The sequence below is a fragment of the Mustelus asterias genome, chromosome X, assembly GCF_964213995.1.
Source record: "Mustelus asterias chromosome X, sMusAst1.hap1.1, whole genome shotgun sequence".
NCBI lineage: Eukaryota > Metazoa > Chordata > Chondrichthyes > Carcharhiniformes > Triakidae > Mustelus > Mustelus asterias.
The window spans coordinates 6,918,300-6,946,160 of record NC_135834.1 but is presented as its reverse complement, the minus strand read 5'-3'; the positions used below and the strand labels follow the sequence as shown (position 1 = coordinate 6,946,160).

General features: G+C 52.1%; 1 protein-coding gene across 5 annotated transcripts in view; it reads right to left on the bottom strand.

The window, feature by feature from the left end:
* The window catches only part of LOC144481878 (integrin alpha-7-like), a 211,015-nt gene that overhangs the window by 24,085 nt on the left and 159,069 nt on the right, over positions 1 to 27,861 (bottom strand). For all 5 annotated transcript variants that reach the window (XM_078201024.1, XM_078201026.1, XM_078201027.1 and 2 more), the window contains 5 exons: positions 27,534 to 27,617; positions 21,945 to 22,024; positions 19,299 to 19,376; positions 16,659 to 16,761; positions 11,094 to 11,264 (listed from right to left, as the gene is read on the bottom strand). In XM_078201024.1, coding sequence (XP_078057150.1) covers positions 11,094 to 11,264; positions 16,659 to 16,761; positions 19,299 to 19,376; positions 21,945 to 22,024; positions 27,534 to 27,617 — 516 coding nt within the window. The remainder of the gene's footprint in view (positions 1 to 11,093; positions 11,265 to 16,658; positions 16,762 to 19,298; positions 19,377 to 21,944; positions 22,025 to 27,533; positions 27,618 to 27,861) is intronic.

Genomic DNA, 27,861 nt, shown 5'->3' with positions numbered 1-27,861 from the left:
GCCCTCACCCACGTGCGACTCATGGGGGCAGCCATGTTGGTCGACACTGACCACGAACGACCAGCAGGGGTCCTCCTCATCGACTTCAGCTGCCTGCAGTGGCGCTCATGAACCAACGGTGGCGTCGATCATCCTGGACCAGGCCAAGCCTCATAGACTTGACAAATCTATGATGAATATCCATGTAAATGACCACGTGATTTATTGTCTGTTTGACAGCGGGAGCACTGAGAGCTTTATCCACCCAGACACTGTGAAGCGGTGTGGACTCCAGATTCAACCTGCCAAACAGACAATCTCTATGGCATCAAGGTCCCGGTCTGTTGCCGTGCTAGGGAGTTGCGTGGTAACCTTGAAGGTGCAAGGCACAGTTTACAAGCGTTTCAAGCTCCTTGTGTTGCCGTATTTTTGCGCGCCAATACTTCTCGGACTAAACTTCATGGTCCACTTGAGGAGTGTAATCCTACAGTACGGTAGGCCACTCCCTTCACTGGCAGTGGGAAAACAGCAGCAGCCTCCAAATTGCCCAACGCACCCCGCCTGCAGCCTCTCGACGCTGAAGATCACCACACCCTCCTTGTTCCAGAATCTTGTGCCAGGCTGCAAGCCCATCGCGACTAAAAGTAGGCGTTACAGCACTGAGGATCGGATCTTCATTAGATCTGAGGTTCAGCGGCTCCTCAAAGAAAGGATCATACAACCCAGCGCTAGTCCGTGGAGGGCGCAGGTCGTGGTGGTCAAGAGCGGGAACAAACCCCGGATGGTCATTGACTACAGTCAGACCATTAATCGATATACGCAGCTGGATGCGTATCCCCTCCCGCGCATATCTGATATGGTCAATCAGATTGCGCAGTACCGGGTGTTCTCCACCATAGACCTCAAGTCTGCCTACCACCAACTCCCCATTCGCCCAGAAGACCGACAATACACGGCTTTTGAGGCGGATGGTCGCTTGTATCACTTTCTTAGGGTTCCCTTTGGTGTCACCAAGGGGGTCTCGGTCTTCCAGCGTGCTATGGACCGAATGGTGGACCAGAACGGGCTGCGGGCTACCTTCCCGTACCTGGATAATGTCACCATCTGCGGCCATGACCAGCAGGACCACGACACGAACCTCCTGAACTTCCTACGCACTGCATCTCGCCTGAACTTGACCTACAACAGGGAGAAGTGTGTGTTTCGTACGTGCCGTTTAGCCATCCTAGGATACGTGGTGGAAAACGGGGTCATTGGCCCTGATCCAGACCGTATGCGCCCCCTTTCTGAACTTCCCTTGCCTGCTAGTGCAAAAGCACTGAGAAGATGCTTAGGCTTCTTCTCGTATTATGCGCAGTGGGTTCCCAACTACGCGGACAAAGCCCGTCCGCTCATTAAGTCCACGACTTTTCCCTTAACGCCAGAGGCCCAATTGGCCTTCGATAAATTGAAAGCTGACATCGCGAAAGCTACGATGCACGCTGTAGACGAGTCCATCCCCTTTCAGGTGGAGAGCGATGCATCTGATTTCGCCCTGGCCGCCACACTTAACCAGGCGGGCAGGCCCGTCGCATTTTTTTCCCCACACCCTCCAAGGCCCCGAAATCCGGCATTCAGCGGTGGAAAAGGAGGCCCAGGCCATTGTGGAGGCCGTCAGGCACTGGCGCCATTACTTGGCGGGAAAACGGTTCACCCTGATCACGGACCAGAGGTCCGTGGCGTTCATGTTTAATAACACGCAGAGGGGCAAGATCAAGAATGACAAGATCTTGCGGTGGAGAATTGAACTCTCCACCTATAACTACGATATCATGTATCGTCCAGGGAAACTCAATGAGCCCTCGGATGCCCTCTCGCGTGGAACATGCGCTAGTATATAGGAGGACCGTTTGCACGCCCTCCATAATGATCTGTGCCATCCTGGGGTCACTCGGCTCTACCACTTTTTAAAAGCCCGCAACCTGCCCTACTCGGTGGAGGACGTCAGGTCAGTAACAAGGAGCTGTCGGGTTTGCGCGGAATGCAAACCGCACTTTTACCGACCTGACCGGGCACATTTAGTCAAGGCCACTCGTCCCTTCGAGAGACTGAGTGTCGATTTTAAGGGCCCCCTTCCCTCAACCGATCGGAATGTGTACTTCCTCAATATCATTGACGAGTACTCTAGGTTCCCTTTTGTTGTTCCCTGCTCTGATACATCCGCTGCCACGGTTATCAAGGCATTCCGTGATCTCTTTACCCTGTTCGGGTACCCCGGCTACACCATAGCGACAGGGGCTCGTCGTTCATGAGCGATGACTTGAGGCAATTCCTGCTCTCATACGGGATTGCCTCTAGTAGGACCACGAGCTACAACCCTAGGGGTAACGGACAGGTGGAACGTGAGAATGCTACAGTCTGGAAGGCTGTCTTACTGGCGTTGAAGTCAAAAGGTCTTCCAGTCTCCCGTTGGCAAGAGGTGCTCCCTGATGCGCTCCATTCTATTCGCTCCCTCCTGTGTACGGCAACCAATGCTACTCCCCACGAGAGGATGTTCTCATTCCCTCGGAAGTCTTCCTTGGGGACCTCATTACCGTCTTGGTTGACGTACTCAGGACCCGTCCTCCTGTGGCGACATGTAAGGGCCCGCAAGTCCGACCCCTTGGTCGAACAGGTCCATCTCCTCCACGCCAACCCTCAGTATGCCTATGTGGCATACCCTGACGGGCGAGAGGACACGGTCTCGATCCGAGACCTGGCGCCAGCAGGGGACGTAGCAACCCCTGTCGCTTCCATACCCCCTGTAACAAACCCTTTGTCTCTTGTTTCTTCCCCGGACACGGCGCGGGCAGCATCGGGACCATTGCTTAACCCTTTTACTCCCGTGTACAGCTTGCCTGAGCCCAGAAGATGGTCGCCACCGCAGGGCGTGTCAGGATCCCCTGGACTACCGTCACCTCAGGGTCAACCGGCCTGTGAGTCCGTGGAAGAACAGCTGGACGCCGCCTTGGGGAGAACGCCACCGCTAGTGCCTACTCCGGTGTCACCGCCGGTATTGAGGAGGTCACATCGACGGTGCGGTCCCCCTGACCGTCTGAACTTATAGACTGCTGACACTTTATTCTGTTTTTTGTACCCCGCCGGCCTTTGTTCTCAAAGGAGGGGTGAATGTGGTGAACCATCGTTGGTTCCCACTGGATAGTACTGAGCCAGGGGCTGGCCAGTACTACAAGGATGTACATATGTTCCTGTTGGGTTGTGCTATTGTTGCTGTTGGGGTTAGGGTGGGGTTGTTACACCTCTGTACTGTAGTGTTGTGCCACATCCCAGTCGGGCTCCGCCTCCTGGGAGAGGTATAAGAGTCCCTGCTCTAGCCGGGACCCCTTCAGTCGGGGATAGTGTATATAAGTTCTGGTAGCTTCATTACAGGAAATAAAAGCCTTTCATTTACTGAGCTTCAAGCCTCGTGTTTGAGAAGCGCATCAGAGGGGCATGGACAGAGTGGATAGTCAGAAGCTTTTTCCCAGGGTGGAAGAGTCAATTACTAGGGGGCACAGGTTTAAGGTGTGAGGGGCAAGGTTTAAAGGAGATGTACGAGGCAGATTTTTTACACAGAGAGTAGTGGGTGCCTGGAACTCGTTGCCGAGGGAGGTAGTGGAAGCGGATACGGTAGTGAGTTTTAAGGGGCGTCTGGACAAATACATGAATAGGATGGGAATAGAGGGATATGGTCCCCGGAAGGGTAGGGGGTTTTAGTTCAGTCGGGCAACATGATCGGTGCAGGCTTGGAGGGCCGAAGGGCCTGTTCCTGTGCTGTAATTTTCTTTGTTCTTTGTGACAAAACCTTCTTGTGCCAGGTGATGCCATGGGCTGGCACACTGTCCCTTGTGAGAGGGAGGTCATGCCTCACTAACCTGGTGGTGTTTTTTGAAGAAGTGACCAAAATGGTTGACGAAGGAAGGGCCGTGGATGTTGTCTATATGGACTTTAGTAAAGCGTTTGACAAAGTCCCTCATGGTAGGCTAGTGAAAAAGGTTGGATCCCATGGGATAAAGGGGGAGGTGGCTAGATGGGTGGAGAACTGGCTTGGTCATAGAAGACAGAGGGTGGTAGTGGAAGGGTCTTTTTCCGGCTGGAGGCCTGTGACTAGTGGTGTACCGCAGGGCTCTGTATTGGGACCGCTGCTGTTTGTGATTTATATAAATGATCTGGAAGAAGGAGTAACTGGGGTGATCAGTAAGTTTGCGGACGACACAAAACTGGCAGGACTTGCAGATAGTGAGGAACATTGTCAGAGGCTACAGAAGGATATAGATAGGCTGGAAATTTGGGCAAGGAAATGGCAGATGGAGTTCAATCCTGATAAATGCGAAGTGATGCATTTTGGTGGGAATAATGTAGGGAGGAGCTACACGATAAATGGAAGAACCATAAAGGGTGTAGAGACGCAGAGGGACCTGGGTGTGCAAGTCCACAGATCTTTGAAGGTGACGTCACAGGTGGAGAAGGTGGTGAAGAAGGCATATGGCATGCTTGCCTTTATAGGACGGGGCATAGAGTATAAGAGTTGGGGTCTGATGTTGCAGATGTATAGAACGTTGGTTCGGCCGCATTTGGAATACTGCATCCAGTTCTGGTCGCCACACTACCAGAAGGACGTGGAGGCTTTGGAGAGAGTACAGAGGAGGTTTACCAGGATGTTGCCTGGTATGGAGGGGCTTGGTTATGAGGAGAGATTGGGGAAACTGGGGTTGTTCTCCTTGGAAAGACGGAGGATGAGGGGAGACTTAATAGAGGTGTATAAAATTATGAAAGGCATAGATAGGGTGAACGGTGGGAAGCTTTTCCCCGGGTCGGTGGTGACGTTCACGAGGGGTCATAGGTTCAAGGTGAAGGGGGGGAGGTTTAACACAGATATCAGAAGGACATATTTCACACAGAGGGTCGTGGGGGCCTGGAATGTGTTGCCGGGCAAGGTGGTGGAGGCGGACACACTGGGAACGTTTAAGACTTATCTAGACAGCTATATGAACGGAGTGGGAATGGAGGGATACAAAAGAGTGGTCTAGTTTGGACCAGGGAGCGGCGCGGGCTAATTGTTCCTTGTTTCTCGTTTCAAGGCTTCATTCTATGATCATCTTGCTGGTGCCAGTACAGAGCGAGACTGTGGATAGTTGGGAACCTGTCTCGGGGGCAGGGAATTCATATGGTGTTCGTGGAAGTGGAAATGACTAGGGTTGGGAAGCATTTTCCGATCAGGGCCATTGTGATCTCCTGGACTCGTTTCGATCGCCTCAGGGGGTCGGAGAGGAATTTCCCAGATTTTTTTTCCCCCATATTGGCCCTGGGGTTTTTCACTCTGGGTTTTCGCCTCTCCCTGGAGATCACATGGTCTGGAATGGGGGGGTGGGGGTGAGTTAATAGGTTGTAATGAACAAAGCATCGTAGCTGTGAGGGACAGCTCGGTGGATAGGATATTGGTATGTAGATAGGCTGGAAAATTGGGCGGGGATCCTGGATTCAGGATTCAATCCTGGACCGGGGAGCGGCGCGGGCTTGGAGGGCCGAAGGGCCTGTTCCTGTGCTGTATTGTTCTTTGTTCTTTGTTCATCACCAAGTGCTGGGTTTAAGTCCAGCCTTCACTGATGGACTGGCAGGAGATACTCCAACACTAACTAATTTTGGGCAACTTCAATCCTAAAACCTGTGCATGTACAGGATCTAACATGAACAACTTATATTTTGATAGCATATCCTCCTGCATCAGTCGCTGAAAGTAAGCGTGCAGGTACAGCAGGCAGTAAAGAAGGCAAGTGGTATGTTAGCCTTCATAGCGAGAGGATTTGAGTACAGGGATAGGGATGTTTTGCTGCAATTGTACAGGGCGTTGGTGAGGCCACACCTGGAGTATTGTGTGCAGTTTTGGTGTCCTTATCTGAGGAAGGATGTCCTTGCTATAGAGGGAGTACAGCGAAGGTTTACCAGGCTGATTCCTGGGATGGCAGGTCTGTCATATGAGGAGAGACTAAGTTGGTTAGGATTATATTCACTGGAGTTTAGAAGAGTGAGAGAGGATCTCATAGAAACTTATAAAATTCTAACAGGGTGAGACAGGGGAGATTCAGAAAGAATGTTCCCGATGGTGGGGGAGTCCAGAACTAGGGGTCATAGTTTGAGGATAAGGGGTAAACCTTTTAGGACTGAGGTGAGGAGAAATTTCTTCACCCAGAGGGTGGTGAATGTGTGGAATTCACTCCCACAGAAAGTAGTTGAGGCCAAAACGTTGTGTGATTTCAAGAAGAAATTAGATATCACTCTTGGGGATAAAGGGATCGAGGGATATGGGGGGGGAAGGGGGGGGATCAAGATATTGAATTCGATGATCAGCCATGATCAGAATGAATGGCGGAGCAGGATTGAAGGGCTGAATGGCCTCCTCCTGCTTCTAGTTTCTATGTTTAATGTAATGAAGGTCCCAGGGTCCTTCACAGGGACATTATAAAACAAAGTGTGACACCGAGACACACGAGGAGATATTAGGTCAGGTGACCAAAAGCTTGATCAATGAGGTGGGTTTTAAGGAGTGTCTTAAAGGGGGAGAGTGAGGTAGAGAGGGACGGAGAGGTTTAGGGAGGGAATTCCAGAACTTGGGACCCAGGCAGCTGAAGGCACGGCCGTCAATGGCGGAGCGATTAAAATCGAGGATGTTCAAGAGGCTGAGATTAGGGGAGGGTAGAGATCTCAGAGGGTTATGGGGCTGGAGGAGGTTACAGAGATAGGGAGGGGTGTAGGGGGCTGGAGGAGGTTACAGAGATAGGGAGGGGTGTAAGGGCTGGAGGAGGTTACAGAGATAGGGAGGGGTGTCGGGGCTGGAGGAGGTTACAGAGATAGGGAGGTGTGTAGGGGGCTGGAGGAGGTTACAGAGATAGGGAGGGGTGTAGGGGGCTGGAGGAGGTTTCAGAGATAGGGAGGGGAGTAGGGGCTGGAGGAGGTTACAGAGATAGGGAGGGGGTGTAGGGGGCTGGAGGAGGTTACAGAGATAGGGAGGGGTGTCGGGGCTGGAGGAGGTTTCAGAGATAGGGAGGGGTGTAGGGGGCTGGAGGAGGTTACACAGATAGGGAGGGGTGTCGGGGCTGGAGGAGGTTTCAGAGATAGGGAGGGGTGTAGGGGGCTGGAGGAGGTTACAGAGATAGGGAGGGGTGTAGGGGCTGGAGGAGGTTTCAGAGATAGGGAGGGGTGTAGGGGCTGGAGGAGGTTACAGTGACAGGGAGGGGTGTAGGAGCTGGAGGAGGTTACAGAGATAGGGAGGGGTGTAAGGGCTGGAGGAGGTTACAGAGATAGGGAGGGGTGTCGGGGCTGGAGGAGGTTACAGAGATAGGGAGGTGTGTAGGGGGCTGGAGGAGGTTACAGAGATGGGGAGGGGTGTAAGGGCTGGAGGAGGTTACAGAGATAGGGAGGGGTGTCGGGGCTGGAGGAGGTTACAGAGATAGGGAGGTGTGTAGGGGGCTGGAGGAGGTTACAGAGATAGGGAGGGGTGTAGGGGCTGGAGGAGGTTACAGAGATAGGGAGGGGTGTAGCGGGCTAGAGGAGGTTACAGAGATAGGGAGGGGTGTAGGGGCTGGAGGAGGTTACAGAGATAGGGAGGGGTGTCGGGGCTGGAGGAGGTTACAGTGATAGGGAGGGGTGTAGGAGCTGGAGGAGGTTACAGAGATAGGGAGGGGTGTAAGGGCTGGAGGAGGTTACAGAGATAGGGAGGAATGTCGGGGCTGGAGGAGGTTACAGAGATAGGGAGGTGTGTAGGGGGCTGGAGGCGGTTACAGAGATGGGGAGGGGTGTAAGGGCTGGAGGAGGTTACAGAGATAGGGAGGGGTGTCGGGGCTGGAGGAGGTTACAGAGATAGGGAGGTGTGTAGGGGGCTGGAGGAGGTTACAGAGATAGGGAGGGGTGTAGGGGCTGGAGGAGGTTACAGAGATAGGGAGGGGTGTAGGGGCTGGAGGAGGTTGCAGAGATAGGGAGGGGTGTAGGGGGCTGGAGGAGGTTACAGAGATAGGGAGGGGTGTAGCGGGCTAGAGGAGGTTACAGAGATAGGGAGGGGTGTCGGGGCTGGAGGAGGCTACAGATATAGGGAGGGGTGTCGGGGCTGGAGGAGGTTACAGAGTTAGGGAGGGGTGTCGGGGGCTGGAGGAGGTTACAGAGATTGGGAGGGGTATAGGGGTTGGAGGAGGTTACAGAGGTAGGGAGGGGTGTCGGGGCTGGAGGAGGTTACAGAGATAGGGAGGGGTGTAGGGGCTGGAGGAGGTTACAGAGATAGGGAGGGGTGTAGGGGGCTGGAGGAGGTTACAGAGATTGGGAGGGGTGTAGGGGGCTGGAGGAGGTTACAGAGATAGGGAGGGGGTGTAGGGGGCTGGAGGAGGTTACAGAGCTCGGGAGGGGTGTCGGAGCTGGAGGAGGTTACAGAGATAGGGAGGGGTGTAGGGGGCTGCAGGAGGTTACAGAGATAGGGAGGGGGTGTAGGGGGCTGCAGGAGGTTACAGAGATGGGGAGGGGGTGTAGGGGCTGGACGAGGTTACAGAGATAGGGAGGGGTGTAGGGGCTGGAGGAGGTTACAGAGATGGGGAGGGGGTGTAGGGGCTGGACGAGGTTACAGAGATAGGGAGGGGTGTAGGGGCTGGAGGAGGTTACAGAGATGGGGAGGGGGTGTAGGGGCTGGACGAGGTTACAGAGATAGGGAGGGGTGTAGGGGCTGGAGGAGGTTACAGAGATGGGGAGGGGGTGTAGGGGCTGGAGGAGGTTACAGAGATAGGGAGGGGTGTAGTGGCTGGAGGAGGTTACAGAGATAGGGAGGGGTGTAGGGGCTGGAGGAGGTTACAGAGATAGGGAGGGGGTGTAGGGGCTGGAGGAGGTTACAGAGATAGGGAGGGGTGTAGGGGCTGGAGGAGGTTACAGAGATAGGGAAGGGGTGTAGGGGCTGGAGGAGGTTACAGAGATAGGGAAGGGGTGTAGGGGCTGGAGGAGGTTACAGAGATAGGGAAGGGGTGTAGGGGCTGGAGGAGGTTACAGAGATAGGGAGGGGTGTAGGGGGCTGGAGGAGGTTACAGAGATAGGGAGGGGTGTAGGGGCTGGAGGAGGTTACAGAGGTAGGGAGGGGTGTAGGGGCTGGAGGAGGTTACAGAGATAGGGAGGGGTGTAGGGGTTGGAGGAGGTTACAGAGATGGGGAGGGGGTGTAGGGGCTGTAGGAGGTGACAGAGATAGGGAAGGGGTGTAGGGGCTGGAGGAGGTTACAGAGATAGGGAAGGGGTGTAGGGGCTGGAGGAGGTTACAGAGATAGGGAGGGGTGTAGGGGCTGGAGAAGGTTACAGAGATAGGGAGGGGTGTAGGGGGCTGGAGGAGGTTACAGAGATAGGGAGGGGTGTTGGGGCTGGAGGAGGTTACAGAGATAGGGAGGGGTGTAGGGGCTGGAGGAGGTTACAGAGATAGGGAGTGGTGTAGGGGGCTGGAGGAGGTTACAGAGATAGGGAGGGGTGTAGAGGCTGGAGGGGGTTACAGAGATAGGGAAGGGGTGTAGGGGGCTGGAGGGGGTTACAGAGATAGGGAGGGGTGTAGGGGGCTGGAGGGGGTTACAGAGATAGGGAGGGGTGTAGGGGCTGGAGGAGGTTACAGAGATAGGGAGGGGTGTAGGGGCTGGAGGAGGTTACAGATATAGGGAGGGGTGTAGGGGCTGGAGGAGGTTACAGAGTTAGGGAAGGGGTGAGGAGATGGAGGTATTTGAAAACAAGGATGTGAATTTTAAAATTGAGGTGTTGATTGGCCGGGAGGCAGTGTGGGTCAGTGAGCACCGGGGGTGAGGGGGGGGGGTGGGGGCGGAAACGGGACTTGGTGAGAGTTGGGACACAGGCAGCAGAGTTCTGGACAACCTCAATGCTACAGAGGGTGGAATGTGGAGGAGCAGCCGGGAGTGAGTTGGAACAGTCACGTCTGGAGGTAATGAAGGGACGGATGGGGAGCTGAGATGAGGTAACCTGGGGGATGAGGTGGAAATAGTCAGTCTTGGTGATGGTACAACTGTGAGATGGAAGCTAATTGTGGGATCCAACATGATGTTGAAGTTGTGAACAGACCGGCTTAGTCTGGGAGGGGCTGGAGTCGGTTGCTCGGGGACAGAGTTTGGAGCAGGGACCAAAAATAGTGGCTGCGGTCATCCCAATATTGAATTGAATCCATAGAATCCATAGAATCCCTACAGTACAGAAGGAGGCCATTCGGCTCATCGAGTCTGGACCAACAACAATCCCACCCAGGCCCTATTCCCGTAACCCCACTAATCCCTGCTAATCCCCCTGACACTCGGGGACAATTTAGCATGGCCAATCCACCTAACCTACACACCTTTGGACACTAAGGGAAAATTTAGCATGGCAAATCCACCTAACCTGCTCATCTTTGGGCACTAAGGAACAATTTAGCATGGCCAATCCACCTAACCTGCACATCTTTGGACACTAAGGGACAATTTAGCATGGCCAATCCACCTAACCTACACATCTTTGGACACTAAGGGAAAATTTAGCATGGCCAATCTACCTAACCTGCACATCTTTGTACACTAAGGGGCAATTTAGTATGGCCAATCCACCTAACCTGCACACCTTTGGACACTAAGGGGCAATTTAGCATGGCCAATCCACCTCACCTGCACATCTTTGGACACTAAGGGGCAATTTACCATGGCAAATCCACCTAACCTGCACATCTTTGGACACTAAGGGGCAATTTAGTATGGCCAATCCACCTAACCTGCACACCTTTGGACACTAAGGGGCAATTTAGCATGGCCAATCCACCTCACCTGCACATCTTTGGACTGTGGGAGGAGACTGGAGCACCCGGAGGAAACCCACACAGACACGGGGAAAATGTGCAAACCCCACACAGACAGTGACCCAAGGCTAGAATTGAACCCTGGTCCCTGACACTGTGAGGCAGCAGTGCTAACCACTGTGCCACCGTGCCACCTGGAGGAAGTTTCTCTGGAGATAGAGAGTCAGCAGCCTGTTTGACGTCTTTCCCGATTGCAGGCCTGTTCGCCAGGCCCTGATAGCCTCCTGAGTAGAGGGCAGGGTTGAGAGCTGCTTACCAGTTTAAGAGGGTTGACACCTTGTGCAACGTGACACTGCAGAATCCTGTCCCCTTCAAATTCGATCTTCATTGGGTACAGCAGCCATTTGCCATTGCTGATCTCGTGAGGCCATCGGATGTTCAGGAAAGCTGAACTCAAGGTTTTCAGGACGTTGCCTGTGTTTTGTACCTGATAGATAATGAAAATGGACAATTAAACTCATGCTGTGTTCAATGATCTCCTCCCACTATGATTTATCACAGCAACCTGGGCTGGTGAGTGGGCCGCGTGAGTGACCCTTCTCCATCTCAGTGGGCCGCGAGATTGAAATCGGGTTGGTTCACTAACTGTGTCCCCATGAATAAAATTCAATACATTTAATCCACACCGAATATTCCATAACGAGTTATAGAAAATGCTTCATCATTTCTATATTAATGGGACTGTCATCAACTTCCAATGGTAAAAACAAAAGAAATATTGACACTTTGGACACAGCGCACGGCTCTCACACTCAATGTTGTGTGGAATCAGCACACACCTCACTTCACTCACCCTCGCTTTACGTACGAATCACTTCAGTCACACCGGGAGGAAAAAAACTACACGGACAGGAATCAGCGGAATGGGGCAACCCTGCGCCCGGGGCAACGCTCAACAAAATGTCTCGTGGGGGCCGCACTCAGATGGGCCCCATGTCCCCCCCTCCACAGGTTGCCCACCGCTGCTTGGACACAACTGACAACAGGCCGAACAAAGAACAAAGAAAATTACAGCACAGGAACAGGCCCTTCGGCCCTCCAAGCCTGCACCGACCATGCTGCCTGACTTAACTAAAACCCCCTACCCTTCCGGGGACCATATCCCTCTATTCCCATCCTATTCATGTATTTGTCAAGACGCCCCTTAAAAGTGACTACTGTATCCGCTTCCACTACCGCCCCCGGCAACGAGTTCCAGGCACCCACCACCCTGTGTGTAAAAAATCTGCCTCGTACATCTCCTTTAAACCTTGCCCCTCGCACCTTAAACCTGTGCCCCCTAGTAATTGACTCTTCCACCCTGGGAAAAAGCTTCTGACTATCCACTCTTGTAGACTTCTATCAGGTCGCCCCTCAACCTCTGTCGTTCCAGTGAGAACAAACCAAGTTTCTCCAACCTCTCCTCATAGCCAATGCCCTCCATACCAGGCAGCATCCTGGTAAATCTTTTCTGTACCCTCTCCAAAGCCTCCACATCCTTCTGGTAGTGTGGCAACCAGAATTGAACACTGTTCCAAGTGCGGCCTAACTAAGGTTCTATAAAGCTGCAACATGACTTGCCAATTTTTAAACTCAATGCCCCGGCCGATGAAGGCAAGCATGCCGTATGCCTTCTTGACTACCTTCTCCACCTGCATTGCCACTTTCAGTGACCTGTGTACCTGTACACCCAGATCCCTTTGCCTATCAATACTCTTAATGGTTCTGCCATTTATTGTATATTTCCTATCTGTATTAGACCTTCCAAAATGCATTACCTCACATTTGTCCGGATTAAACTCCATCTGCCATCTCTCTGCCCAAGTCTCCAACTGATCTATATCCTGCTGTATCCTCTGATGGTCCTCATCGCTATCCGCAAATCCACCAACCTTTGTGTCGTCTGCAAACTTACTAATCAAACCAGTTACATTTTCCTTCAAATCATTTATATATATTACAAACAGCAAAGGTCCCAGCACTGATCCCTGAGGAACACCACTTGTCACAGCCCTCCATTCAGAAACGCACCCTTCCACTGCTACCCTCTGTCTTCTATGACCGAGCCAGTTTTGTATCCACCTTGCCAGCTCACCTCTGATCCCATGCGACTTTACCTTCTGCACCAGTCTGCCATGAGGGACCTTGTCAAAGGCCTTACTGAAGTCCATGTAGACAACATCCACTGCCCTACCCTCATCAATCACAAATGACCACAATGCTTTTCAACCCCCATTATAGGCCACCCCGTCAGAAAGAAAAATCAGAATTGTTCAGAATGAATGTCAACATTCTCCTCAGCGCCAGTTCTCATTCGACATTACGCCCAGTGGTCAGTAAGTTAACGGTGTTTGGCTTATGCTTAAAGTTTATTTATTAGTGTCACAAGTAGGCTTACATTAACACTGCAATGAAGTCACTGTGAAAACCCCCTAGTCGCCACACTCCTGTTCGGGTACATTGAGGGAGAATTTAGCATGGCCAATCCACCTAACCTGCACATCTTTGGACACTAAGGGACAATTTAGCACGGCCAATCCACCTAACCTGCACATCTTTGGACACTAAGGGACAATTTAGCATGGCCAATCCACCTAACCTCCACATCTTTGGACACTAAGGGACAATTTAGCACGGCTAATCCACCTAACCAGCACATCTTTGGACACTAAGGGACAATTTAGCATGGCCGATCCATAGAATCAAAGAATCCTACAGTGCAGAAAGAGGCCATTCGGCCCATCGAGTCTGCACCAACCACAATCCCACCCAGGCCCTAGCCCCATATCCCCACATATTTACTCACTGATCCCTCTAACCTATGCATCCCGGGACACTAAGGGCAAGTTAGAATGGCCAATCAACCTAGCCCGCACATCTTTGGACTGTGGGAGGAAATCGGAGCACCCGGAGGAAACCCACGCAGACACTAGGAGAATGTGCAAACTCCACACAGACAGTGACCCGAGCCGGGATTTGAACCCAGGTCCCTGGAGCTGTGAAGCAGCAGTGCTAACCACTGTGCTACCGTGCCACCTTTACCTGCCCATCCTTGGACGCTAAGGGGCAATTTAGCATGGCCAATCCACCTAACCCGCACATTTTTAGACACTAAGGGGCAATTTAACATGGCCAATCTACCTAACCTTCACATCTTTGGACACTAAGGGGCAATTTAGCACGGCCAATCCACCTAACCTGCACATCTTTGGAGTGTGGGAGGAAACTGGAGCACCCAGAGGAAACCCACACAGACACGGGGAGAATGTGCAGACTCCGCACAGACAGTGACCCAAGCCGGGAATCGAACCCGGGTCCCTGGCGCTGTGAGGCAGCAGTGCTAACCACTGTGCTGCCATTATCGGTGAAGGAGGAAGACAGAAATCATCACCCTGTCATGAAGGCAGAAATTAGCAGCGGAAGCAACAAACCTGACAACCCTTTAAAGCCCCTCTTAAGAATCGTTGTTAATCTAATCGCAGTATACCATGTAGAAAAGAGTGGGCCTCAGGAACACTTTTTTTATTCGTTCATGGGTTGTGGGCGTCGCTGGCTGGGCCAGCATTTATTGCCCATCCCTCAGGACAATTTTTAAGTCAACCTGGAGTCACGTGTAGGTCAGACCGGGTAAGGACGGCAGATTTCCTTCCCTAAAGGGACATCAGTGAACCAGATGGCTTTTTCCGACAATGGTTTCATCAGTAGATTCTTAATTCCAGAGATTTTTTATTGAATTCAAATTCCACCATCTGCTGTGGCGGGATTCGAACCCAGGTCGCCAGAACATTACCCTGGATTAACTAGTCCAGCGACAATACGTCACCATCTTGCCCATGTTGAGTGCAACTTCTTGTTGGGAGCGCAGGATCAGCTTAAGATTCCCAATTCACTTCATTCCAATGACCACGAACCACTTTCTGGAATCCTAACGGGCCCAACATTTCCGAATGACTTCCTTCGTAAAGAATCCTGGCACTGCATCCAGTTCTGGGCGCCATACCAAGGAAGGATGTGAAGGTATTGGAGAGAGTACAGGGGAGATTCACAAGAATGATTCAAGGGATAAGGAACTGTAGCCATGAGGATGGATTGGAGAGGTTGGTACCAGGGCAGAAACCCCAAGGTATTTTATGAAGCTCAACTAAACTCCAATAGTTTTTTTCTGCTTTGGGATTAGCGCGAGGATAAGGTATTTCACTCCAGATGTGATTCTATTGACCCACTGGGAAGCTTTTATCAAAACAAGCCTTACTTAACAATACAGTTTAACTATAACAAATGAATTAGCTTAACTTTTAACAATTGAGATACTTAGACATGAAAAGATACAATTCTTAACTGCTCACCTATCTCTATTAGTTCCAATTGAAGCAATGTCCCTCTTGTAGACTTCAACTACCCTTCAAAGGGGGTGCAGAGGAGATTCACCAGGATGCTGCCTGGGATGGAACATTTAAGTTATGAAGAGAGGTTGGGTAGGCTTGGGTTGTTTTCTCTGGAGCAGAGAAGACTGAGGGGCGACCTGATCGAGGTGTACAAGATTATGAGGAGCATGGATAGGGAGCAGCTGTTCCCCTGAGTTGAAGGGTCAGTCACGAGGGGACACAGGTTCAAGGCGAGGGGTGGGAGGTTTAGGGGGGATGTGAGGAAAAACCTTTTTCCCCAGAGGGTGGTGAGGGTGTGGAATGCGTTGCCTAGGAGGGTGGTGGAGGCGGGATGCCTCACATCCTTTAAAAAGTACCTGGATGAGCACTTGGCAGATCAGAACATTCAGGGCTATGGGCCAAGTGCTGGGATTAGGTGGGAGGTCAGGTGTTTCGAATGTATCGGTGCAAACTCAACGGGCCGAAGGGTCTTTCCTGCACTCTGTGATCCTAAAATCAATTAGCAAGACTTACGGATTTGTACTTGGGCTGCCAGTCCTTAAGCCTCCAGGACACCTCTGGAGAGAGAGACCTGTTTTTCCCAGCAAGGTCCCAAGTGGCATGCCTCCAGCGAGAGAGAGAAAAAAAACCTCTTGCTTCTTTCAAAACCCAGCAGTAACTGCCTGCTTTTCCCTGGAAGTTTAGCTCCTCCCCTTAAGCACATGGCTCTGTCAATCAATCTAATCAAAACCCTCCTCTGAAACCCCAGGGGAAAAACCAAAATAAACAAAAAATCATTAACTCAGGTTAACACAAACACGTCCCTCGCTAAAATCAACCGTTAGCCTGCATTCTCGGCATGTGAGCTGCCTGGTGCGGACAAATTGGCACCGTGTAAAACAGAGCTGAATTTTCAACATACCCCCCAAGAAACATGACCTGAATACATTTCTTAAGTATTATCACAGTTGGGAATGTTCTCCATGGAGAAAAGACAGGAGACTTAGAGATATTCAAGATCTTGAGGAGTATGGATAGGGTAAATAGTGAGAAACTGTTCCCTCTCGAGTGTACATCAGGAACTCGAGGGCACAGATTCAAAATGAAGGGCAAAAGGAGTAGAAGTGATGTGAGGAAAAGGTTTTTTGACCCAGAGGGTGGTTGGAGTCTGGAATGAACTTCTTAAGAGGGTGGTGAAGGAGAGTTCGATAGAGGTATTAAAAAGAGAATTGGATGGCTTTCTTAAAAGAGGGAATGTGTAAGGTTACGGGGATAAGGCAGGGAGAAGGGATTGGGTGGAATGCTCTTTCAGCAATCTAGTGCAGACGTGATGGGCTGAATGGCCTCCTTCTGCACATGTGAAGATCCTGTGAAATCCATCCCTATCCCTTAGACATGATAAATTGCTTCCCATTCCAGGAGATCCCAATGCACCAACCTTCTCGGAAGTGAGTAATGAATGAATATCTTATACTTGCCAACAGTTCATACTGAACACTACTGCCCACATCCGCTTCTTCCATCATTGCACTCTCTCCCAGTATGTCACCTCCAAAGAAGACATTTTGTGGCGTCACCTCCCTGTCAAAAGGGAGGAAGAGCCAGCATTAAACAATATTCCCTGATTGCACAACTCCTCTGCAAATCAACCACAAATGTATCATATTGAAGGCATGGTGGACAGAATCGTAAATCGGGGAGGGGGGAAGATCCCACTCTGAAACCCCAGGGCACACACCAAAATAAACAAAAATGCACTAACTCAGATTAAAACAAATACATCCCTAGCTAATATCAACCATTAGCCTGCATTCTTAACATGTGAGCTGCCTGGTGCGGACAAATTGGCACCGTGTAAAACAGCTGAATTTTAAACATACCCCCCCGCACAAGAAACACGCTATGAATACACTTCTTGAAGGCACAGTACCGTCACAGTTGGGAATGTTTTCCGTGGAGAAAACAATGGAGCACTCCGTTCGTTGGCATTTTGCTACTGGCATTGCCAGCTGGCACTGGGCGAGAAGTGAGAGATGCGATCCAGGCTGTTTGGGCCGGGGAGCTCCTCGCTTTGCTGGCTGCGCTAAACACCAGGTGGGGGGGGATTTCCCAGCCGTTCACACCGGCTGGGGTTCCCCGGTCCCGCTGCAGTGAACGGCAGTTCGGCTGAGCGCCAAATCCTCGCTGGCAGAGATGGTGGGACGTGAATGGCTGGAGAATTCCACCCACCAATCCTCCCCGCTGAACCATAACTCTTGGTGAGTACAAGGAAAGGCGCTGTTTGGAATTGAGGACAAATTTGAATTTGCAGCAGTCGATGATCTCACTCAGAGATACACCACTAAGTTCCATCTCCCAACCGACTCACGAAACAAATTCGCGGACAGCATGCTCCCACAGAGACAAAGACCAGGTCATCCATGGGGTAGGAATTGGATCCTGCCAACGCGTCAATACTTTTCACTGGCTGTGTGGAATACATTGCTTTTTATTCATTCGTGGGACTTGGGTGTCGCTGGCTGGCCCAGCATTTATTGCCCATCCCTAGCCTCCCTTGAACTGAGTGTCTCGCTAGGCCATTTCAGAGGGCAGTTGAGAGTCAACCACATTGCTGTGGCTCTGGAGTCACATGTAGGCCAGACTGGGTAAGGACGGCAGATTTCATAGAATCTCCAGTACAGAAGGAGGCCATTCAGCCCATCGAACCCACACTGACAACAATCCCACCCAGGCCCTATCCCGTAACCCCATGTATTTACCCTGCTAATTCCCCTGACATTAAGGGGCAATTTATCATGGCCAATCCACCTAACCAGCACGTCCTTTGGACTGCAGGAGGAAACCGGAGCACCCGGAGGAAACCCACGCAGACACGGGGAGAATGTGCAGCCCCTGCACAGACAGTCACCCAAGGCTGGAATCGAACCTGGGTCCCTGGCGCTGTGAGGCAGCAGTGCTAACCCACTGTGTCAATTTCCTTCCCTAAAGGGGATATTAGTGAACCAGATGGGTTTTTCCGACAATGGTTTCATCAGTAGATTCTTAATTCCAGATATTTTTTATTGAATTCCAATTCCACCATCTGCCGTGGCGGGATTCGAACCCGGGTCCCCAGAACATTCGCTGAGTTTCTGGATTAATAGGTGAGCGATAATACCACTACGCCATCGCCTCCCCTGTTGCAACGTGCACTAAACTCCCCAAAAGCTTTTCTCACAGGCAGTTCTCACACATGCTCTCTTCCACCTTCTTCCGTCGGGAAAAAGATACAAAAGTCTGAGGTCACGTACCAACCGACTCAAGAACAGCTTCTTCCCTGCTGCTGTCAGACTTTTGAATGGACCTACCTTGCATTAAGTTGATCTTTCTCTACACCCTAGCTATGACTGTAACACGACATTCTGCACTCTCGCCTTTCCTTCTCTATGAATGGTATGCTTTGTCTGTATAGCGTGCAAGAAACAATACTTTTCACTGTATCCCAATACATGTGACAATAATAAATCAAATATTAAGTTGATCTTTCTCTACACGCTAGCTGTGACTGTAACACTACATTCTGCACCCTCTCCTTTCCTTCTCTATGAATGGTATGCTTTGTCTGTATAGCGCACAAGAAACAATACTTTTCACTGTATCCCAGTACATGTGACAATAATAAATCAAATATTAAGTTGATCTTTCTCTACACCCTAGCTATGACTGTAACACCATATTCTGCACCCTCTCCTTTCCTTCTCCCCTATGTACTCTATGAACGGTATGCTTTGTCTGTATAGCGTGCAAGAAACAATACTTTTCACTGTATCCCAATACATGTGACAATAATAAATCAAATCAAATCAAAGTTCTTCCACAGTGGCAGTGTTTTAACAAGGCATTGGGGTTGGACGACTCGAATGTGAGCACACATGCCTGCGGGCACATTTAGAGGCCGGAATTTTCCGCCCTCCGTCGCTCTCGCAGCTCGGACTTTACCCTGCAGGTCAGAGGCCAGGATCTCACCTGCTGCCCTCTGAACTCTGACCCGCCCGTCTTTGAACAGGTGACGCCCCCCCCTCTGTAAAAGGGGAAGCCGGGTTTGAGCAGAAATGGGTTAGTCAGGAGGGAGCGCTTACCCAGCGAGGGAGAGTGGCAGGACAATCATAACGTCAGCACTTGCCGTGACTGGGCCCAAGTTGGCTTGTTCACTGATGCTGTGTGGAAAGCACAAATTCAACATTGTCATCAACCAAGCCAAAAACTATCCTATTTTTTGCCAATATATTAGAAGTAAGCACAAATAAAGGTAAAATCTCATGCTCACAAGCACCGCTGATGAGAGCACACAGCAGATGGCGCCCTTGTCCAAGTAGGCAACATGGAACTAAGTGCAATGCCCCCCTCTGCTGGCTGCAATCTGGTACTACATTGACCATCAACAGTTGCATTGGGAAAGGATGGTAATGCCCTGCCCATCAGGGTGCCACTGTAGATTATGACACAAATCTATCTTAACGTGAGGTGCCAGAGGGTGGTGGTGCGCTGGGCATTTGGCTTTCCGTTCCCCACTCCTGAGCCCAGCTGCCACTGGGGAAATGGCGAACAGAAGCAAGATGTCAGCGCCAAGCCTCGGGAGGCCATCTTGTTCGCGAGTCAGTCTCATGCACTTCCTGGAGTAAAGCGGATAGGCGCCAGGTGAAAGGCAGCAAGTTAGCCACCTCAGCCCCCGTGAGGACAGTAAACGCTGAAAATATACAGCAGCTCACAGAAACTGTCAAGAGAACAGGTTACCCAGGCTAATACTGAGACAATCACAGAATCTCGACAGTACGAAAGAAGCATTCAGCACCAACTCTCTGACAGAACATCTGACCCAGGCGCTCTTCCCCGCCCTATCCCCGTAACCCCACGCATTTAGCATGGCCAATCCACCTAACCTGCACATCTTTGGACTGTGGGAGGAAACTGGAGCACCCGGAGGAAACCCATGCAGACACGGGGAGAATGTGCAAACTCCACACAAACAGTGACCCAAGCCGGGAATTGAACCCGGGTCCCTGGCGCTGTGAGGCAGCAGTGCTAACCGCTGCGCCACTGTAATGCTGAAGGTCGAGAGGGGTGGAGAGGTTTAGGGAGGGAACTCGAGAACTTGGGACCCAGGCAGCTGAAGGCACGGCCGCCATTGGCGGAGCGATTAAAATCGGGAATGTTCACAAGGCTGGAATTAGGGGAATGCAGAGATTTGGGAGGGGGACTAGGGACTGGAGATTACAGAGTTAGGGAGGGTTGTGCGGCTGGAGGAGGTTACAGAGATAGGGAGGGATGTGGGGGCTGGAGGAGGTTACAGAGAAAGGGAGGGGGTGGAGGGGCTGGAGGAGGTTGCAGAGATAGGGAGGGGTGTAGGGGCTGGAGGAGGTTGCAGAGATAGGGAGGGGTGTAGGGGCTGGAGGAGGTTACAGAGATAGGGAGGAGGTGTAGGGGCTGGAGGAGGTTGCAAAGATAGGGAGCGGTGTAGGGGCTGGAGGAGGTTACAGAGATAGGGAAGGGTGTAGGGGGCTGGAGGAGGTTACAGAGATAGGGAGAGGGTGTAGGGGCTGGAGGAGGTTACAGAGATAGGGAGGGGTGTCGGGACTAGGGGAGGTTACAGAGATAGGGAGGGGTGTCGGGGCTGGGGGAGGTTACAGAGATAGGGAGGGGTGTAGGGGCTGGAGGAGCTTACAGAGATAGGGAGGGGTGTAGGGGCTGCAGGAGGTTACAGAGATAGGGAGGGGGTGTAGGGGCTGGAGGAGGTTACAGAGATAGGGAGGGGGTGTGGGGCTGGAGGAGGTTACAGAGATAGGGAGGGGTGTAGGGGCTGGAGGAGCTTACAGAGATAGGGAGGGGTGTAGGGGCTGGAGGAGGTTACAGAGATAGGGAGGGGTGTAGGGGCTGGAGGAGCTTACAGAGATAGGGAGGGGTGTAGGGGCTGGAGGAGGTTACAGAGATAGGGAGGGGTGTAGGGGCTGGAGGAGGTTACAGAGATAGGGAGGGGGTGTGGGGCTGGAGGAGGTTACAGAGATAGGGAGAGGGTGTAGGGGGCTGGAGGAGGTTACAGAGATAGGGAGGGGGTGTAGGGGCTGGAGGAGGTTACAGAGATAGGGAGGGGTGTAGGGGCTGGAGGAGGTTACAGAGATAGGGAGGGGGTGTAGAGGCTGGAGGAGGTTACAGAAATGGGAAGGGGTGTAGGGGGCTGGAGGAGGTTACAGAGATAGGGAGGGGTGTAGGGGCTGGAGGAGGTTACAGAGATCGGGAGGGGGTGTAGGGGCTGGAGGAGGTTACAGAGATAGGGAGGGGGTGTAGGGGCTGGAGGAGGTTACAGAGATAGGGAGGGAGTGTAGGGGCTGGAGGAGGTTACAGAGATAGGGAGGGGTGTAGGGGCTGGAGGAGGTTACAGAGATAGGGAGGGGGTGTAGGGGCTGGAGGAGGTTACAGAGATAGGGAGGGGGTGTAGGGGCTGGAGGAGGTTACAGAGATAGGGAGGGGGTGTAGGGGCTGGAGGAGGTTACAGAGATAGGGAGGGGGTGTAGGAGGTTACGGGCAGCAGGGCTTTGAATAACCTCAATCATACGAAAAGTAGAATGTGGGGGAGCAGCCGGGAGTGAGTTGGAATAGTCGAGTCTGGAGGTAGTGAAGGGATGAATGAGGGTTTCAGCAGCTGAGACACGGGGTGAAGGTGAGTGATATAAAAAAATCCCATTCCGCAGAGGCGGTTCTGTTACGTTTCCGTCTGAAATGCCACTCACGTTGATAGCTGAAGTAAGACTGGCAGAGTTGTCGTTTCAATGGTGATCCTGGAAGTGCTTAACATCAGGTAAAAAGTGACCTGTCAAACAAAGTGTCCACAGTCAGAACAACTGTATGATGCAGAATACTGACCCCACTGCAGATCGGAAATCTGAACACAGCCATCACGGAATAAATACACCGATCCCTATCAAACAGGACAGCTACAGCACGGGGTTAGATACAGAGTAAAGCTCCCTCTACACTGTCCCCATCAAACACTCCCAGGACAGGTACAGCACGGGGTTAGATACAGAGTAAAGCTCCCTCTCCACTGTCCCCATCAAACACTCCCAGGACAGGTACAGCACGGGGTTAGATACAGAGTAAAGCTCCCTCTACACTGTCCCCATCAAACACTCCCAGGACAGTTACAGCACGGGGTTAGATACAGAGTAAAGCTCCCTCTACACTGTCACCATCAAACACACCCAGGACAGTTACAGCACGGGGTTAGATACAGAGTAAAGCTCCCTCTACACTGTCACCATCAAACACACCCAGGACAGTTACAGCACGGGGTTAGATACAGAGTAAAGCTCCCTCTACACTGTCCCCCCATCAAACACTCCCAGGACAGGTACAGCACAGGGTTAGATACAGAGTAAAGCTCCCTCTACACTGTCCCCCATCAAACACTCCCAGGACAGGTACAGCACGGGGTTAGATACAGAGTAAAGCTCCCTCTACACTGTCCCCCATCAAACACTCCCAGGACAGGTACAGCACGGGGTTAGATACAGAGTAAAGCTCCCTCTACACTGTCCCCCATCAAACACACCCAGGACAGGTACAGCACGGGGTTAGATACAGAGTAAAGCTCCGTCTACACTGTCACCATCAAACACTCCCAGGACAGGTACAGCACGGGGTTAGATACAGAGTAAAGCTCCCTCTACACTGTCCCCATCAAACACTCCCAGGACAGGTACAGCACGGGGTTAGATACAGAGTAAAGCTCCCTCCACACTGTCCCCCATCAAACACTCCCAGGACAGGGACAGCACGGGGTTAGATACAGAGTAAAGCTCCCTCTCCACTGTCCCCATCAAACACTCCCACGACAGGTACAGCACGGGGTTAGATACAGAGTAAAGCTCCCTCTACACTGTCCCCATCAAACACTCCCAGGACAGGAACAGCACGGGGTTAGATACAGAGTAAAGCTCCCTCCACACTGTCCCCCATCAAACACTCCCAGGACAGGGACAGCACGGGGTTCGATACAGAGTAAAGCTCCCTCCACACTGTCCCCCATCAAACACTCCCAGGACAGGGACAGCACGGGGTTCGATACAGAGTAAAGCTCCCTCTACACTGTCCCCCATCAAACACTCCCAGGACAGGTACAGCACGGGGTTAGATACAGAGTAAAGCTCCCTCTACACTGTCCCCCATCAAACACTCCCAGGACAGGTACAGCACGGGGTTAGAGACAGAGTAAAGCTCCCTCCACACTGTCCCCCATCAAACACTCCCAGGACAGGTACAGCACGGGGTTAGATACAGAGTAAAGCACCCCCTACACTGTCCCCATCAAACACTCCCAGGACAGGTACAGCACGGGGTTAGATACAGAGTAAAGCTCCCTCCACACCGTCCGCATCAAACACTCCCAGGACAGGTACAGCACGGGGTTAGATACAGAGCAAAGCTCCCTCTACACTGTCCCCATCAAACACTCCCAGGACAGGTACAGCACGGGGTTAGATACAGAGTAAAGCTCCCTCTACACTGTCCCCATCAAACACTCCCAGGACAGGTACAGCACGGGGTTAGATACAGAGTAAAGCTCCCTCTACACTGTCCCCATCAAACACTCCCAGGACAGGTACAGCACGGGGTTAGATACAGGGTAAAGCTCCCTCTACACTGTCCCCATCAAACACTCCCAGGACAGGTACAGCACGGGGTTAATACAGAGTAAAGCTCCCTCTACACTGTCCCCATCAAACACTCCCAGGACAGGTACAGCACGGGGTTAATACAGAGTAAAGCTCCCTCTTCACTGTCCCCATCAAACACTCCCAGGACAGGTACAGCACGGGGTTAGATACAGAGTAAAGCTCCCTCTACACTGTCCCCATCAAACACTCCCAGGACAGGTACAGCACGGGGTTAGATACAGAGTAAAGCTCCCTCCACACCGTCCGCATCAAACACTCCCAGGACAGGTACAGCACGGGGTTAGATACAGAGTAAAGCTCCCCCTACACTGTCCCCATCAAACACTCCCAGGACAGGTACAGCACGGGGTTAGATACAGGGTAAAGCTCCCTCTACACTGTCCCCATCAAACACTCCCAGGACAGTTACAGCACGGGGTTAATACAGAGTAAAGCTCCCTCTACACTGTCCCCCATCAAACACTCCCAGGACAGGTACAACACGGGTTAGATACAGAGTAAAGCTCCCTCTGCACTGTCCCCATCAAACACTCCCAGGACAGGTACAGTACGGGGTTAGATACAGAGTAAAGCTCCCTCCACACTGTCCCCATCAAACACTCCCAGGACAGGTACAGCACAGGGTTAGATACAGAGTAAAGCTCCCTCTGCACTGTCACCCATCAAACACTCCCAGGACAGGTACAGCACGGGGTTAGATACAGAGTAAAGCTCCCTCTACACTGTCCCCCATCAAACACTCCCAGGACAGGTACAGCACGGGGTTAATACAGAGTAAAGCTCCCTCTACACTGTTCCCATCTGTTACAGAGATTTGAGCTGTAGGGGCTGGAGAAGGTTACAGGGATGGGGAGGGGATGTAGGGGCTGGAGGAGGTTACAGGGTTAGGGAGGAGTGTAGGGGGCTGGAGGAGGTTACAGAGATAGGGAGGAGGTGTAGGGGCGGGAGGAGGTTGCAGAGATAGGGAGGGGTGTAGGGGCTGGAGGGGGTTACTGAGATAGGGAGAGGTGTAGGGGCTGGAGGAGGTTACAGAGATAGGGAGGGGTGTGGAGCTGGAAGAGGTTACAGAGATAGGGAGGGGTGTCGAGGCTGGAGGAGGTTACAGAGATAGGGAGGGAATGTAGGGGCTGGAGGGGGTTACAGAGATAGGGAGGGGTGTAGGGGCTGGAGTGGGTTACAGTGATAGGGAGGGGTGTAGGGGCTGGAGGAGGTTACAGAGATAGGGAGAGGTGTAGGGGCTGGAGGCGGTTACAGTGATAGGGAGAGGTGTAGGGGCTGGAGGAGGTTACAGAGATAGGGAGGGGTGTAGGGGCTGGAGGAGGTTACAGAGATAGGGAGAGGTGTCGGGGCTGGAGGAGGTTACAGAGATAGGGAGGGGTGTAGGAGCTGGAGGAGGTTACAGAGATAGGGAGAGGTGTCGGGGCTGGAGGAGGTTACAGAGATAGGGAGGGGTGTCGGGGCTGGAGGAGGTTACAGAGATAGGGAGGGGTGTAGGGGCTGGAGGAGGTTACAGAGATAGGGAGGGGTGTCGGGGCTGGAGGAGGTTACAGAGATAGGGAGGGGTGTAGGAGCTGGAGGAGGTTACAGAGATAGGGAGGGGTGTCGGGGCTGGAGGAGGTTACAGAGATAGGGAGAGGTGTCGGGGCTGGAGGAGGTTACAGAGATAGGGAGGGGTGTGGAGCTGGAAAAGGTTACAGAGATAGGGAGGGGTGTCGAGGCTGGAGGAGGTTACAGAGATAGGGAGGGAATGTAGGGGCTGGAGGGGGTTACAGAGATAGGGAGGGGTGTAGGGGCTGGAGTGGGTTACAGTGATAGGGAGGGGTGTAGGGGCTGGAGGAGGTTACAGAGATAGGGAGAGGTGTAGGGGCTGGAGGCGGTTACAGAGATAGGGAGAGGTGTAGGGGGCTGGAGGAGGTTACAGAGATAGGGAGGGCTGTAGGGGCTGGAGGACGTTACAGAGATAGGGAGGGGTGTAGGGGGCTGGAGGAGGTTACAGAGATAGGGAGAGGTGTCGGGGCTGGAGGAGGTTACAGAGATAGGGAGGGGTGTCGGGGCTGGAGGAGGTTACAGAGATAGGGAGGGGTGTCGGGGCTGGAGGAGGTTACAGAGATAGGGAGGGGTGAGTCTATGGACAGATTTGAAAACAAGGAGAGTTATTTGAAACATGGTGTGATGCCAGTTCTGGAGCCAGTGTTAGTCAGTGAGCACCGAGGGCGGGGGGTGATATGGAAATGGGACTTGGCACATGTTAAATTATCGGAGCAGAGATTTCATCATCTGAAATACTTCAAATCGGTTATTCACGTGTCATTCCACGTACAAGCTGCTTTCGAATCAAAGGAAGAGATGTGAAATGTGGGATTTGCTAATCAGCTGTAAATGTGAACACTGTGGGTGTTTCATTGCGCGTTCTGAGGGAATTATCTGCAGTCTCAATCTCTCACACTCATCTGCAACTGCCTGAATAAGGATGACTCAATTCTCTGTCAGTGAGCTGTCAGTGAGGGAGTGCTGCACTGTCAGAGGCACACCTTCCAGACCAGGATGTTAAAGGCACAGTCTCCCCTGTCAGCTAGGCCTCAAAATAAAGTCACCTCGCACTATTGTGAGAGGGGATTGGTCAATATTGATCCTTCAAACAACATCATTCAAAATGTTGACCTAATCAGTCCCTCATTGCGGTTTGTGGGATCGCGCTGTGCACAATTTGGCTGCTGCGGTCTCCACATTACAAATGGTGACAACGCCCTGAGGCTCATTGGGTGCAAAGCACTCTGGGATGTCCTGGAGCTGTGAAAGGCGCTACAGAAATGCAAGTCTATCGGTCTCGAATCTTTCCTCAGGTTGGAGAGTGTGAAGAAAACAGGAGGAAGCGGAGTGCATTCGGCCCATCCGCAGCGCCGAGATTCAAAGACGCCGGTCGGCGAGATGCACCAGGAGCCGCGTTCAGGAGGTGCAGACGCCAGCATGGATCACTTGGGCCAAATGGCCTCACTCCATCCTGTCAACTGCGTAACTTGGATGGATACAGACTGCGCTGTGCATTGGGATGTGTGCAGTTTTGGTGTCCTTATCTGAGGAAGGATGTCCTTGCTATAGAGGGAGCGCAGCGAAGGTTTACCAGGCTGATTCCTGGGATGGCAGGTCTGTCATATGAGGAGATACTGACTCGGTTAGGATTATATTCACTGGAGTTTAGAAGAGTGAGAGGGGATCTCATAGAAACTTATAAAATTATAACAGGATTAGACAGGGTAGATTCAGAAAGAATGTTCCCGATGGTGGGGGAGTCCAGAACTAGGGGTCATACTTTGAGGATAAGGGGTAAACCTTTTAGAACCGAGGTGAGGAGAAATTTCTTCACCCAGAGGGTGGTGAATGTGTGGAATTCACTCCCACAGAAAGTAGTTGAGGCCAAAACATTGCCTGATTTCAAGAAGAAATTAGATCTCGCTCTTGGGGCTAAAGGAATCGAGGGATATGGGGAGAAGGGGGGGGATCAGGATATTGAATTTGATGATCAGCCATGATCATGATGAATGGCGGAGCAGGCTCGAAGGGCCGAATGGCCTCCTCCTGCTTCTAGTTTCGATGTTCCTCTGTCCAGACTGCACCTGATGCTGGGAGAATTTAACCACATACCTCAGCGCCACGTTTCATTGGGTTTCCTAATTCACATTCAGCCTGCGATCCGTTGGTATTTGCGGTGCAGACCACAGTCTTGTCCTGGAGGATGAGACAGAAATGCATTCGACTGTGAGATTTGACTAGTCACCCTGAACAGGCACTCATCTCTTGTCCCTCCGTGACTGGGAGACAGGAATTTCAGTACCCGCTCGCTTGGATCTCCTCCACTGAGGGCTTGTTTCCACTGGAGTTTAGAAGAGTCAGGGGGTGACTAGAATCACGGAATCATAGAAACCCTACAGTGCAGAAGGAGGCCATTCCGCCCATCGAGCCTGCACTGACC